This window comes from Stegostoma tigrinum, chromosome 19 (genome assembly GCF_030684315.1).
Source record: "Stegostoma tigrinum isolate sSteTig4 chromosome 19, sSteTig4.hap1, whole genome shotgun sequence".
Classification (NCBI taxonomy): domain Eukaryota; kingdom Metazoa; phylum Chordata; class Chondrichthyes; order Orectolobiformes; family Stegostomatidae; genus Stegostoma; species Stegostoma tigrinum.
In genome coordinates this window covers 34,636,426-34,652,377 of record NC_081372.1, presented here as the reverse complement: position 1 = coordinate 34,652,377, position 15,952 = coordinate 34,636,426, and the positions used below count along the sequence as shown (strand labels likewise).

The 15,952-nt window shown below is 41.9% G+C and overlaps 1 protein-coding gene across 8 annotated transcripts in view; it reads left to right on the top strand.

The window, feature by feature from the left end:
- Positions 1 to 15,952, top strand: part of fitm2 (fat storage inducing transmembrane protein 2) — a 275,264-nt gene that overhangs the window by 190,920 nt on the left and 68,392 nt on the right. For 3 of the 8 annotated variants that reach the window (XR_009446933.1, XR_009446934.1, XM_048550012.2), the window contains exon 1: positions 6,155 to 6,355. The exons of 2 other annotated variants lie outside the window; for them this stretch is intronic. Coding sequence is in view for 4 of the 6 variants with exons in the window: in XM_048550012.2 (XP_048405969.1) it covers positions 6,189 to 6,355 (167 nt within the window). In the remaining 2 variants the exon portion in view is untranslated. 3 more of the 8 variants (XM_048550014.2, XM_048550015.2, XM_048550013.2) reach the window with 3 other exon arrangements.

Here is a 15,952-nt window from a genome sequence, read left to right as displayed (position 1 = left end):
GTATGGGAAAATTGGTTGGCTCTGCTGAAATCACGACAAGGCCTAGGGTGTGGGGATAGATAAAAGGACATGGAAGGCGGTGTTCAAGTTTTAAAATTATTGAACTCGGTATTGAGTCCAAAGGATTGCAGGATTCCCAGCAGAAAATGAAGTGCTGCTCTTTGCTGAAGCACTACAGTGAGCCTGAGACAGAGGCATTGCCCATAGAATACAGTGGTGTGTTGAAATGTCAGGTGACTGGAAGCTGGGTGTCATTTTTGCAGACAGAACATCGGTTTCCTACAAAGCGGTCACCCAGTCTGTGTAGCAGATCAATAGTGAAGGTAAAGGCTACCCACTAAAGAACATTTTGATGATGGGTCTATGCTCCAAGTACCAAACCAATCCTCTTCCCAGTCATTGCTTCCCTTTGAAGTGAACATTGGAGTTACAGTAAAAATTTACAATATTACCTGGTTGGTTCCCTTCACAGAAGATGAGTTACCTGCTGAGTGTTCAACAGCTTCCACTATGATGCAGCTTATGGTGCAGAAATAGCAACTTTCCATCTTTTCTATTCTCAGACAATAGTGGCAATTTTGGTAATTTGAGGTGTGAGTATTTACTGGCAGTTACTGATCTAATTGGTTGGGAGTAACACTGCAATATATAATAAAGCCTAAATTATTTTATATTGTGTATACCTGAGCATTGCACTGTATGCATGTATGCATTAATATTAATTCCAGAAGAATCTTATTTTCCAATTTGTTTCATTTAAAGATATGCTGAAAGGCTATGAGTGGCAAATGAGATGGAAGAAGACTTTTGAGAATCGTAAACGTCACCACAGACTAATCAGATTGAATAGCCTGTTTCTGTCTGTAAATTCTATACAATTCAGGCTGTCATTTTGAGCATGAACCAAATGTGAAGTCCAAATGATGTTTTTATCGTTTGATACACAAACATCTAACATACAAACAACAAATAACTAAAGAGGGTCTGAAAACTTCAGTCTATCAATTACAATTGTGACCCGTTGTGTGTTACAACATTATACATTCTCCATATCACCCAAATTCATGTGGTGACCTGGGAGAGGTGAGAAACAAGATAAATATCAGTGTTAATTTATGGTAAAAGCTGTGGATAATGTCTCTCTGACCTAGCTAGGTAATTGAAATTAAACTGCAATCATTGTGGTTTCAAATTCACTGCGTTCCTTCCTTTTACTAAAAACTGATGTCCATCTGACCCAAAAACAGGAGCAATTCTCATTTGAAGAAATTGTGACCTCTGTGCAATATAACAGCCTATTCCAGAATAAAGCCATAAGACATAGGAAAAGAATTAGGACATTCAGCCCATTGAGTTCACTCTGCCATTCGATCATGGCTGATATGTTTCTGAAACTAATTCTCCTGCCTTCTCCCCACAACCCTTGATCCCCTTACTAATCAAGAATCTATCTATCTCTGTCTTAAATACACTCAATCACTTGGTATCCGTAGCCCTCTGCAGTAATGAGTTCTGCAGATTTACCACCCTCTGGCTGAAGAAATTCCTCCTCATCTCAGTTCTAAAGGATTCTCCCTTAACTCTGAGGCTGTGCCCTCAGGACCTAGTTTCTCATACTCGTGGCAACACCTCATCCATGTTTACTGAACCAGGCTTCTCAGTATTCTGCAAGTTTCAATGAGATCCCCCTGCCACCTTCCTTCTAAACTCCTTTGAGTACAGATCCTGTTCACTATTCTCACATCCTTATATCTAATTTAGATCCAGTCAGCACATAACTTAAGTTGAGACTCTGGTTCTGTTTTAATGTATTTCATTAGGATAAACTATCACTGGAACATAACCTATTCCAATTGTCATCTTGTAAACCCCAATCAGATCACCCTGAATTTATGTTTCTGTACAATATTTATTTTGGCCTATATGGTAACTATAAGATGTTTTATAACTGGAGATCTACTTTAGTGACTCATCTCTGCTCCATATCCGGAACCTCTACATCATCCATCATGCGAGCGGACATCAAAACTGGGCATAATATTTCAAAATCTTGCAAAATGACAAAATGGCAGGCTTTAGCTTAGAATCAATTGTCCAATGAATGTACCTCAATGCCCTATTTACTCTAAGTATTGTTTCATGGCATTGTTCATCACTTTTATTCCATTCTCTAATTTACTACTTTCTCAAAGGCTTTCCCATGAAGTGTATATGAATATTGAACATTTGACATACCCATATACATAATAAAACATTTTTTCCAAATTAAACATCATTTGTGAATCACGAATCCAATCTGCCAAAATACTAAAATTGACTAGAAGCTGTTGAGCACAATTTTAACACCCATAGATCTTAGTATCAGCTGCATGCAAAGACCTTGTCATCCACATCTACATTATCAATGAAAACAGTGAGGAGCAACTTTCCCATATCTGATCCCTATGAGACATCATATGTCTCCAAACAGCTCAAAATCTGTCTCCAATTCTACTTTGCCTGGTTGTCCATTCAGACAGTTTTCAACTTATTTCAATACATTGCCATTAATATCAGAATCTTATTATACAGTACCTTATTGGAAACATTTCAGAAGCCCAGGTTGACAATGCTTATTGGGTTTTCCTAATCTGCCATCTTCATTGCTTCTTCAGAAAATAAAATCAGATTAGTAAGACATGACTTTTTTGTAAACCATATCTTAGTATATTGCTTCTGTATAACAACAATAGATTGCATTTCTGATTATTCTCAGAAGTATCTTTCTTATGGCTGTTATCAAACTAACGAGCTGTCAGATAGTCAGATCTGTCTTGCAACTTTTTTTTAAATGCTGGGGACTATATCAGGCCTCTTCCAATCTGTGAGAGCCGTTGCTGGGTGCAGTGTATAAATACATATACAGAGTCACACATGATGTACCCCACCTCCTTAATGAGCCTTGGATGGTCTGGCTGCTCTACTTATTCTCAAGCCCTTAATTCTATCTACATTACAGTAATAGTACTTAGAGTACAACTAATTTGGATAAGCATTTGTGTATGCAAAAACGTAGATGATTTCAATCACTGTCATTATGCCCACCTTTTAAAATCTGTGCCGGCCCTTTCATGGATTCAATGATCTTAGTCATTGTGGCTGTCCACTTAAAGTGATTAGACATGCATAGAGTTCATGTGTCAAACATGGGGATGATGATAGAAAAGTTGTGATCAACATTTGCAATACACGGGCTCCTGGAAGTGTTGGTCACTGACAATGGAACATCTTTTACCAGCAGGGAATTTGAACATTTCTTAAAACCGAATAGCATTCAGCATATAAGGACAGATCCATACCATTCATTATCCAATGTCAGGCAGAAAGAACAGTCCATACTTTGAAGTCAGGCAAAAATAAACAGCCTTCAGCTTCACTAGAACCAAAACTGTCCTGGTTTCTATTTGATTATTGGGCCACTCTTCATCGCAACTGCAGGGATTCCTCTAGCAGAATTGCTATTGGGGAGAAGACTCTGCACCAGATTAAATCTGATCTTTCCAGACATTGGCGGTGGAGGGTGAAACAGCATTAGGAACACAAATGCCGGACACAAGACTCCGCTATAAGACAGTAACACTTTACTTCGGGGTACGAAGTTTGGTGCTGAAACCATGGAAATGGCACTGCTTGGGTAAGAGGCGTGGTTGTGTGAGGTCAGGTCTCATGATGTACAAAGTTTGCATTGGTGAGGCAGTCCTGAACAAGCACTTGGACCACATGGAAACTACAAACTCGTAAACAGGGCAGGAGCAAAACATACCTGACTCTTAGAACAGCTGGAAAGGTCATTGGATTCTGTGAGTTCTCCCCATTAGTCAAGCATCAAAGAAACATCTGAATCTGAGATGGACGTGGCAGATGTTGCAGCCTCCATGAGTTTATCTCCTAAAGAAGAGGATGGATTTCTTCCAAGAGACTCCAAGCGCAAGAGTTTGCAATGGTCCAATATGCAGCACCCATGTCCGATGCTGAGTCAGAGGAACCAGGTCAGGTGTGAAAACACCCAGGAGAGACTACAAGAAAAAGAACAGGCCTACATTCTTAGACTTAGAGGAGAAGAGATGTAATAATTACAACGTGGTCAGCCAGGTGGACTTTATAGAAAATGAGTTCGCTGGGACTGGGGCTGTTAATCTGGTCCACTCAGGGACCCCTGTTTGACAGATATAAACAGGATTGTCAGAGGTTCTGTTCATTCTGAGATCTGGCTCTAAGGAAGCCGGACCAGTGTCAATTATGAAGCACATGTAAATAAAGTGAGTTGGTGATGGGACATCGGCCTCTGTAGAATTATTTCATTGGGCATCTGATTTATGAATGTATAGGTGACGTGATGCTAGGGATATCATCGTTGATGTTTATACTGACAACGTGAATTATATTAATGGTTTTTTTTGATTCATTTCAGACCGAAAGCAGCACAATTCAGAAGAACTTGGCTGCTGGATTGCTGCTAAAAGATAATCACATGATTAATAACTGTTACTTTCTTATGAAGGGTTTCTAGTTGAAGTGATAATCTCACTTTTCTCTTGGAAGATGCTTAAAAGCCTGCAGTTTTTTTCCAAACTCTGCTTTTTGTTTGGCGATAACTCTTTTTGTGATACCATTTGTCCAAGGCTTGGCTTTGTTTTGCGGTTTTGCTGTGGGCTGACCAAAGTTCCCTCTGCTCAGGATGTGTCCTATGAAATTATGCAATTGCCTTCACTCAAGTGGTGTTCCCCAAACTCAGTCAGACTGGTGAGGGCGTCCACTTCCTGCAGGATATACTGGAGCTGACATACTCTACTTGCTGCATTTTAAAATGACAAAGCCAGTTGTACTGCCTGTTGGAAGTCCAGTTGGGCTTCAGTTAATAGGTACTTTTGCATGGTTATACCTTTAAAGCAACTTACCAAACTGTCTCTCAGCATCTCATTCCGAGTTAACCCAAAATCATATGCCTCTACCAGTCATCTTACCGTTATCAAAAAGCCCGATACAGATTTCCGTGGTTCTCGAAATGCCAAATAAAACCGACAGCTTCTCAGAATTAGAAGAGGCTTGGAGTCATAATATTCCTTAACTAAATCTATCAACTCTCGAAAAGTTTAGCGTCTAGTGCCTCAGGGTTAGGCTCCTAATAACCAAAATGCTGCTGGTCCACAAGCAGTCAGAAGATTAACTCATTTATATCTGCCCCAATGTCATTTGCCCAGAAAAAGTATTGCATTCTTTCCATACACTGGGCATAGTCTTTGATGGCAGGATCAAATGAGTCAAGCTTCCCAAATAAAGGCATAATGCCAGAAATGCTTACCCCCCACTCAAAGATGATTGTTGCGAGCAAATTTTCTTCAGGGCCATACTGTTTTCTCTTGTCGCCACTGAAAAAACTCCACAGAGGTTGGTATCCTGTCACCAGGTCACCCTTTATTTACACGTGCACAGTATATTGACTCTGAGCTAGCTCAGAGCCTGTCCTCAGACTGAGGGGTACTCCTTTGATTCCTCTTTATATCTGTTAGCCAGGATTTCTGATTGGCCTATGCTGACAGCCCCAATCAGGGAACTCATACTCAATGAGATCCACCTCTCCAACCTCTTCCCAATCACTACACATGCCTAGATTCAAAGAACTGGAATTCTCCCCCTAAGCGTTTCTGCCTTGTTACTGTGCTGCTCTCCTTTAAGACATTCTAACATTCCTCTTTTACCTAACCTTATGTCATCTGATATAGTTCAGTGTTATATTTTACTTCAAAATTCTCTTTTCTTGGGCTGTTAATGGAGTTAAAGGCATCATGGGAATATAGGTCACTGCAACTGGTTGAGTTGTATGCCATCTTTGATATACACTGTACCTCTTCCATTCATGCATGAATTGACAGCCAAGCACCGGAGTCTCGGTGTGTTCAAAACAGAGAATTGCGATCTCGAAGGTGAGGCTGCCTTTGACCAATCCATTGTGGTGGGTAGAGCTTCTTTTGACCAGTCCAGTGCAGCGGGCGGGACTTGCCTCTCACGGATATAATTAGATGGGCGGAGCCGGGAGCCTCCAATGCCTGGAATTGTCTCGGTGGTTCTCTCCCAATCAGAGGAAATGGGCGGGGACGGGCTCTACCAATCAGGGGCTGCAGAGAGGGCCCCGCCTTCTCCTGCTGAAGATGTCGCTCGATGGCGTTGTGCGGTTACTAACTACCTTTCACCGGGGCTGCCTGTGCCGGTATTTGGCGCCGTTCCTCGCTCTTATCACCCTGGGCGGCTCGCTGGTAAAAGCCAGCCAACCCCTGGCTGAGTCCTACTTCTCTAACCGGCGCAATGCCCTCAATATGTGAGTATTGAAGGCCTCTGCTACCAGCGGCGGTCACGTTCCCCACCACCCGCCCGCCTGCCTGGGCAATCAGCCACGAGCTGGGCCCAGCCTAACTGACAGCAGTGCGAAGGGCATGGGCGATCCTACTGTAAATGAGAGAAACCGTTTCGTGGGCAGTTTTACTGACTAGTGTATCTCCACCGCATTTTCATGTGATTTTCTTAGTCCATTGTTCCTAACTTGCAGCCAAAGTACATGGGAATGGCTATTAGACAAGGACAATATTGGGGTGAGCTCTGATGTTTTCAGTGGTCGAATAGCTGACTGATAATTACGGGAGCGAGGCCTGAATTGAAGCTGGCCTTGTCTTGAGCCTTCCTCGCATTAAAATAACTAGGAGTGGATCATTTGACCTGTTGAACCTGCTCTGTGGTTCATTTCGATCATGACTCATCTTGGCGTTCAACTGAAACAAGCGCAGAGAACGCTGGAGAAACCCAGCAGGATTAGCAGCGTTGGTGGGGAAAGAATGAAGAGTTAAAAGTTTCAAGTCTGGTATGACTGTGAGGAAGACAGTTTCAAACTTGTTTTATATTTCCTGTACCTGCAGTATTTTGCTTTTACTGGATTTCAACTGCACTTTCTACATGCTCCCCATTTTTCCTGTGTAATCTACAGAGCAAAACTCCTGATTTTACTTTGGTTTACATGACAATAAATCAATGAAAAGCTTTGTATATGATCAGTACAAACAGATCATGGTAAGCAAGCATGCACAGAGGATCAACGTTAGCAAGATCAGCATTATTTGAGGCTAGAGAGTCCATTCATCAGACTAGTAATGGCCGGGAAGTTGTTCCTGAACCTGATGGTCCGTATGTTTGGGCTTCTGTATCTTCTGCCCGATGGAAGAGGTTGCAGACAATCATTACTGGGGTACGATGGGTCTTTGTTGGCAGGCTTTCTGCGGCAGTGAGCTGTGTAAATAGAGTCCATGGATGGCAGGTTGGCTTCTATGATGATTTGGATCGTGCAGACCACCACCTGTAGTTTCTTACCGTCCTGGGTAAAGCAGTTGCTGTACCATGCCGTTATACACACTATCGTAGAAAGTAGTGAGCGTCCTTTATGGACGTGCCAAATTTCTTGAGTTGCATGTGGAAGAAAAGGCATTGTTGTGCTTTCTTGACTGTCGCATCTGTGTAGGATGTCATGAACTGTTTGTTCGTTTATCGTCACTGAGGAACATGTCACTCTCAACCTCAGTTCCCCTGATGTAGATGGGGGTATGTTCTCCTCGATTCTTCCTGAAGTTAATGATCAGGTTTTTAGTTTAGAACTAAGCTAAAGAGAGAGAGATTGTCCTCATTGCACCACATAATCAAGCCCTGTATTTCCTGTCTGTATTTTGAGTCATTGTTGTTAGATATTTGTCTTACTACGGCAATGTCCATGAACTTGTAGATGGCGTTCATTTGAAATTTGGCAACATAGTTATGGGTGTCCAGGGAGTACAGTGGTGGGCTGAGAATGCATCCTTGTTGGGGGTGTGGTGGGGGGGGTGCGGGGGGGGGGGATGCGGTTTCCAGTGTTGAGTGTTATTGTGGAGGAGGTGCAGTTGTCTATCTTCACTGATTACAGCCTGTGGGTCAGAAAGGTGAGGATCCAGTTTCAGAGCGCGGAGCTGAGTCCAAGCTTGCGGAGCTTTGAGATCAGTCTTTAGGGGCTAATGATGTTGAAGGTGGAACTGTAATCAACGAGGATGAGTCTGACATAGGTGTGTTTGTTGTTCATGTTCATAGGCATATGGCATCCACTGTGAACCTTTTATGTCAGTTGCTGCTGAAATGTATCGCCAAAACATTTCCAAGTTAGGCAATGCTTAAAGAAAATATGTTAATTCCACAAAAAGTGGAGGGAAAATTATTATTTTCTGAGGGGTGTTACTGTTTCCTTTATTGAAGGTTTTTATTATTTGGATCCTCTTGCCCATAAAATTCTGGATTTAATTTTTTTTTGCATGTGACTGCTGTTGACAAGACCAACATTTGTTGCCTGTCTCTAATTGTATTTGTATTTGTAGCTGAGAGTTACATCCTTGAACTCCTGCAGTCCGTACGGTATATCTGCAACATAGGAATGTTAGCAAGGGACTTCCTTGCTTTTGACCTGGTAATAATGGAGGATATAGCCCCAAATCCATGTGACGTGTCCCCTGGGAGAAGAGGCTAAAGGACGTGGTGATTACTTTCTTCTAGTAAGAGGTCACTGTTTTGGAAGATGTTGGGGTTGTAGGAGTCTTGGCAACTTGCTGCAGTACCTCTGGTATGTAATGCATTTTACTTATACTGTTATGTATAGCCAATCAAACTGGCTGCTTTTGTTCTTGATTTTGTTGCTGGAGCTGCATCGAAGATGATGGATTTGGGGAGTCAGGAGATGAATTATTTACCTCAGAGTTCACAAACGCTGACTTACCTTGTAGTCATAGTAGTTATACAGCTGGTCTAGTTAATTCTAGTCAATGATAGATCCCTAAGATATTGATGCTGGAGAATCAGTGATGATAATCAGTGAAATGGTTAGATTTTCTTATTGGTGAAAGTCATGACCTGGTACTTGTATGATGCAAATATTACTTGCCACTGCCCAAGTCTGGATAGTGTCCAGGTTTTACTGCATGTGTACAGGTTTCTCCAATGTTTGAGGATTTGCCATTGGAGCTTGCTATGATCCAGTTGAGGATTTTAAACTTTTTTGAAAAAACTTATAAATACCTTGTTAAAATGAATAGATTTCACATTTTCAAACAAATAATTTTTTTTAAAGAATTAAACAAAATAAGCACTATTAACTTAATAATATTGTTTAGAATAACCTGTTATGCACTCTAGTTTACTTATTACTTCTTCCAATAACTCTCTTTGTAAGTTGTATTGATCTTAAAGCTATTTTTTTCTGTAGGGCTGATTCATAAATATGCCACAGTCCTTTTGGAAAATTGGCTTCAAGAATAAAAGCACGAGAAATAGGAGCAGGAGTAGACCATAAGGTCCATCTATGCTATATAATTTAGTAGCTCCAGACATTCACAGGTAAAGCTTTCATTTACCATCTTGTGACTAGTTGTCTCAGTCCCTTGATCTGGGTTACTGTTCAGTTGTTCCAAACTAATTCAGCTGATTAGTTTCTTTTGTAACAAGACTCAATGGGGGCCACTGTTGATTCTCCTACTCACTTCAAACTAGGGAATCTTCCACTTGTTCCTTTTAAAGTTCAAACTGAGATTAAAACCCATTTGTGTTCCAAGTGCTGATTCCACTTCTGTGAGCTGCAAACCACGTGGTCTAAACTGCATGTTGAAACTTTCTGTAAACACCCAGTTAATTTGAAGCTATCTCCTTGATGATGAAGCCTATTCTGTGTTGTCCTCAAACGTTTTAATATCCCTCTTTTATACTTTGCTTTTTGATCTGATTTGAGTAAATAGGTTTTGCAGCCTTTCAATGTTTTCTGAATGTTCTTAAACCATTTTAAGGACTATATTAAACAAACACGGGCCACTTATTTTTTTGAATACCCATTTTTCGTGTTTTCTGGCAATCTCTAATTCCCAACATTTTAATTGACTTCTTTATAGCTGTTGATCCCTGAAGGCAATATGGCTGCAAGCTTCCTTTAATTGCAATTTTCTACCATTAAACTTCAATTTTAAGAAATAACAATTATATACAAAAAACTCATGAACCATGAGAAGTAATGGCAACAAATTGTGCAGGCATGAGTGAACACTATTTCTTCTTACGTTATGGAGGGGAAGGCATTGATGAAGCTGCTTAAGATGTCTGGGCCTAGAACCCTATCCTGAGGAAGTCTAATGATTGCCTGGGGTTGCAGTGTTTGGTCTGCATCATCCTCGTGCTCTTACAATCCTGAAGAATGGTAGGTTTTGCCCTGATTCAAATTAACTCTGATTTTATGAGGGCTTATTGAAGTAACACTTGGTTAAATGCATCCTTGATGACAAGAGCAGTTGCTTCCACTTCAGCTCTGTAGTTCAGTGGTTTAGACCAAGGCTCTTATGCGTTCTGGAACTAAATGGCTCTGGTGGAATCCAGGCAGTATTAGTGAGCAGGTTTATTTCTTTGGTGCTGCTTGATAGCATTGTCAGTGATAGCTGCTAACACTTTAACTGCACCCCAGGCTGCTCTCAATGATCAAAATGTATCTGGGCAAATTTTTACATTGATGGTTAGATCCCAGTGTTGAAGCTGGGTGTGGTTGGTTCTGGACCACAGATCTTCAGAACTACAGCTGGGGCCTTCTCGCCTCTGCAATATCCAGAGTATTCGGCCATTTCTTGATAGTAGGATAAAGTCGCCATAGAGTTGCCATAGAAAGAGATGACTAGTGGCAAGTTTAACCTGAGGGTTGCCATGCTTCAGGTGAGGGGTGAGGTTGAGAAGGTGGGATGTGCATGGTGACCTCATGGTACGGAAACTGAACCTGTAATGTTAGCATTACTGCAGTGCAAACCAGCAGTCCAGCCAACTGAACTAACTGACCCTAATATCATGTGAATTGAATCACATTGGCTGTTTGTAGGCTTCTGTGATTCTGGAAATCTCACTTCACTGCCTGTACTGCTCATAACCTCAGCAGCAGGCTAAAGTAGGCCGTCCAGTTGATATTTCTGGCTGAAGATGGTTGTTACTGCTTCAGTCTTGCCTTTTCCACTTCTGGGCAGCCCCTCGATTATCAGGAGGATAAGAATATTTCTGAAACCACCTCTAGCTAGTTGTTTAATTATCTACGAACATTCATGACTGAATAAAACAAGACAGCAGAGTAGTTATGGGATCATATGTTCATCACATGCCGCTACTGTTGTTTAGCATGCATATGACTGGACTGTTGAGGCAGACATTGTCACACCAGTGGTATTCTGCTTAAACCAAGCATAGAAGCATTGAGCCTCTCACGGAGGGATGTGTCATTGTCCACTATCTTACATTGTTTCATTTTGTATCCTGTAATGTCGTTTAGACCTCGCCATAGACAGCAGGAGTCTATTTGGTAGGTCAGGGGCTCTAACTTGGTCCGGTATTGCCCCTTAGTCTCCCTGATGGCTTTGCAGAGATCATATCTAGATTTTCTGAATTGGTCTGATCACCCGACTTGAATGTTGCATGTCTGGTTTTCAGTAGGGAGTGGATTCCCTGGTTCATCCAAGGTTTATGGTTGAGAACACTTGGATTGAGTTCTTTGGTGCACAGTCCTGCTGATAAAATTCATGACAGTGATAGCATACTCGTCTAGGTTTTCAGCTGAACACTTCAACACAGTCCAGTCCAACGAGTCCAAGCAGTCTTGGAGACAGTCTTCCGCTGCCTCGAACCAGCACTGTACTTCACTTTGTGAAGGATTCTCCCATTTCACTTTCCACTTGTAAGCGGTGAGGAGGAACACAGCGCTCTGGTTGGATTTTCCGAAGTGTGGGTGGGAGATTGAGTGGTGTGCATCTTTGGTTGTGTAGCAGTGGTCCAGAATGTTCGGTCCCCTGGTGGGGCAGGAGATATATTGGTGGTATTTTGGCAGCATCTGCTCGAAGTTCACTTGGTTGAAGTCGCTGGCCATAATGAATAGGGATTTGGGGAATTTTTTCTCTAGTGTGTTTGTGGTGGTGTAAATCACATCTAGGGCATTCGTCACATCAGCGTAGGGTGGTATATAGACTGCTGTCAGGATGGCAAGGTGAACTGTCTCATTAGGTAGTGGGAACGGCATTTTACTGTAAGGTATTCTAGGTCCAGGGAGCAGTGGCTTGCCAAGGTCATTAGATCTGAGTGCTATGAAGTGTTGATCAGGAAGCATAACCCACCGCCCTTCACCTTGCCCAAGGATGCCATGCAATCTATGGAGCACCCATCAGCTTTTAGGGCACAAGCAGGAGTGAGCCAAGTCTCTGTGAAGCAGAATACATAATAGCAAAGCTATCCACCAACATATTTAACCTCTCCCTCCTGTGAGCTAAAGTCTCCGCCTGCTTGAAGAAGACCACTATCAACTCTGTCCTCAAGAAAACACATGCACTGTGCCTAAATGACTAGTCCCCCATAGATCTGACTTCAATAATCATGAAGTGCTTCGAGAGGCTATTCATGGCCCACAGTAACTCCAGTCTCCCAACCTGCCTCGATCCCCTATAGTTTACCTATTGACATTACACGTTCTCAGAGGATGCCATATCCCTAGCTCTGCAATCATTCCTGGAACATCTGGACAACTAACATGCCACATCAGACTGCTGTTTGTTGACTTCAGCTCCGCCTTCAACACTTTTATCCCCTCCAGACTGATCTCAAAACTGCGTGATCTTGGTCTTGGCTCCAATCAGTGAGGATAGGTAACTGCACCTTCTCCACAATAAAACGCAATACTGGAGCCTCCCAAGGATGCGTCCTCAGCTCCCTACTGTACTCCCACGACTGTGTTACCAAATTCGGAATGAACGCCATCTACAAATTTGCTGACAACATCACAGTAGTGGGATGGATATCTAACAACAACGAGTCAAAATACAGACGGGAGATAGAGGGCTTGGTGATCTGGTACAATGAAAACAATTTGTCTTTCAAAACATTGGCAAAACTACAGAACTAATTATTGACTTCAGGAAGAAAGGAGGAGAACACACTGCTATCTACATCAACAGAACTGAGGTTGAGAGAGTGGAAAGTGCCAAGTTCCTCAGAGTGGCGATAACCTGTCTTGGACTCACCACGTAAATGCGACAGTTAAGAAGGCACATCAACACCTCTTCTTCCTTGGGTAGCTGAGGAAAATTGTCATGCCCATAAAGTCCCTCACCAACTTCTACAGATGCGCTATTGAAAGCATACTGTTGGGGTGCATAACAGCCTGGTATGGCAACTGCTCTGCCCAGGACCATAAAAATCTACAGAAGATGGTGTGTACAGCCCAGACCATCACAGAAACCAACCTTCCATCCATGGACTCTATTTACATGGCTCACTGCTGAAGTAAGACGGCCAACATCATCAAAGACCCATCGTGCGCTGGTAATGACCTCCTTCAACCTCTTCCATTAGGCAAAAGATACAGAAGCCTGAACACACACACAAGCAGATTCTTTCTTGCCATTATCAGCCTCACTAATGTAACTTGCAATGTAGCCTGTATGCCTCCTAAGTCTTTTTGATCTGTGCATTCTTTGCTGTGAACTGACTGTACTGCTAATAAACAAAATTTTTCACGGTTTTGGTACACATGACAGTAAAATCAATCAGTCAATCAATATAGTCGTATGTGTAGCTTCACCAGAATTGATGCTTCGTTTTTAGCAATGTCTAGTTCTGTTCCTCGCGTGTTCTCCTGCATGTCCCATTGAACTAGCATTGAGCCCCAGGTGTGTAGATAACGGAAGAGTGAGGAATATGTTAGAAGATGAGTTTGCAGACTGCTGAATAAAATTTAGCTGCAGCTAACGGCCAATAATGCCTCAAGGATTCCAATCTGTTAGGCCTGTTCTGAATTTGACCCACTTAATACGATGAAAGTGCCACACAATATGATGAGCAATGCTCTCAATGTGAGACCTGGGCTTGTTTCTGCACGGGCTGGGTGGTAGTCATTCCGCCCCGTATTTTCACGGACAGTTGCAGCTGTGACAGGCACATTGGTAAGGAGAAGGCCTCGTACATTTCTCCCTCCCATCGGTTGTCTCAGTAGTTGCCATGTGTTCTCTCTGGTGGATAAGTCTTCAAGACTTTAGCAGGGTTGTCAGTCATCATGCTGCTACACCACTTCTATCAACATTGAAGGCCCTCACCAAAAGTACATTTTTTTTCCCCCTTTATTACCTTGAATGCCTTTACCAAGGATTGTTCAGTAGAGGCTGTCCTTTTCCATTTTTCATGCCATGAAACATCATGGGGTCAGATTCCATGTTGAGGTTCTTGGAAAAACTCTTCCCTACCAATTATACCCCACTCTCCTACCAACTGCAGTGGCTCATTCTGCCAGTGAAACAGGATACAACTAAGAATGGTGATGTAGGATTCTGGGACAGTTGTCTTCAAAGCATGTTATGGTGAGTCTGATTGTCACGTAAGGGCCAGCTCTCTAATTCTGGTGCAGATTCCCTGATATTAGTAAAGAGGTTCTGCATGTTTGACTGAGCGTGGCGAGCCATCATTGTTTCTAATGCCTTGTTTGATGTCATTTGATCCATTCATATTTGCACTAGCAGAACAGATTGCGGTACACAATGTCTTTGTTCTCTCCCTGGACTTAGTTGTATCATATGCATTCAACATGTTTTATTTTGCAGCAACTTTAAGACATTTTATGGTGTTCATATACTTCCTGAATGTAATCAGACCTAAATTGGTACTGAGCCAAAGAAGGTCTTGGTGGAACAGGTGCCAAGAGCTTTGACAATGCAGTGGGTAATGAGGATTTTCTGAGTGGGGAAGCATTATGATCATTTAACTTCCATTCCTGATGTCAATGGTAGTTCACATTGTAAATGGTGTGCATCTCCTTAGGTACTTCAACTCGCTCTCTTTAAAAAATCTTCATACTTTATCAAAAAATAGCTACTAATTACCCTTCAGTTCTTGCAAACCACTCCAAAACACATTAATTGTCAAGACTCTGTCCAACTCTGAATTTCTGAAATCCAACATTTGTCTGTATCACTGTGCTGGACTCACCGTAATCATTATCAAATGATGACGCTTCTGTGATTGAACATGATGTATTCTCCCTGCTTATCACCGACTTAGCGCAGCCTTTGATTATGATTAGCTACAATAACTAGCATCCTCTTCTGAGGTATTTCTGTTGTTTAGCTCATTGGCACTGTTCTTTTGTTCCAGTCATGCTCATCGGTTTGTAAGCAGGCCATCTCCAATAATTGATTCCTTCTATATTCCTGCACTGTTGCCTCAGTAGTATTCTAAGGATGTGTCTTTGGCTATTTCTAGTTCCTCATTCACAGTTCTCTCTGGCAATATCTTCAGCATAGTGGGATCATTTTCCATTTATAAGCTGAAGATATCCAGCTCTGCTTCTCTCCATGTATCTTGAACTCTGCACTACTTTGGCTTTTTATTGTTTAACTGACTACTTGGTTTTTATGGGAAGCAATTCTTTGTTAAGTATCAAGACTGGAGACAACTCTTCAATCTCTGAAACTCCATTCATATTGTCAATGATTCTGCCCCCTTTCCCAACCACTTCTCGTGTTAAATGAAGCTGCTCATAATCTTATGGTGTTTTGTGAGTCACAGCTGAATTTCTTCAACTCATATCCACAACATTGCAAAGATGATCTTGTTTGGACTAGGTTACTTGGCCCAATTTTTGGCCTTCTAACTTTCTGTCTGCTGCTGACATCTTATGTTTATATCATCTGCAGACTTCATTGACTGAGTGCTATCACCGATCCGAAGGTTTCCCATCCTCATGAAAATCAACTTTCAAAATTCTGCAAATAAGTATTTTGAGGAAGGGTCACTCAACCTGTAATATTAACTCTGATTTCTCTTTACAGATGCTGCCAGACTTTCAGAGTTTTTTTTTCCAGCG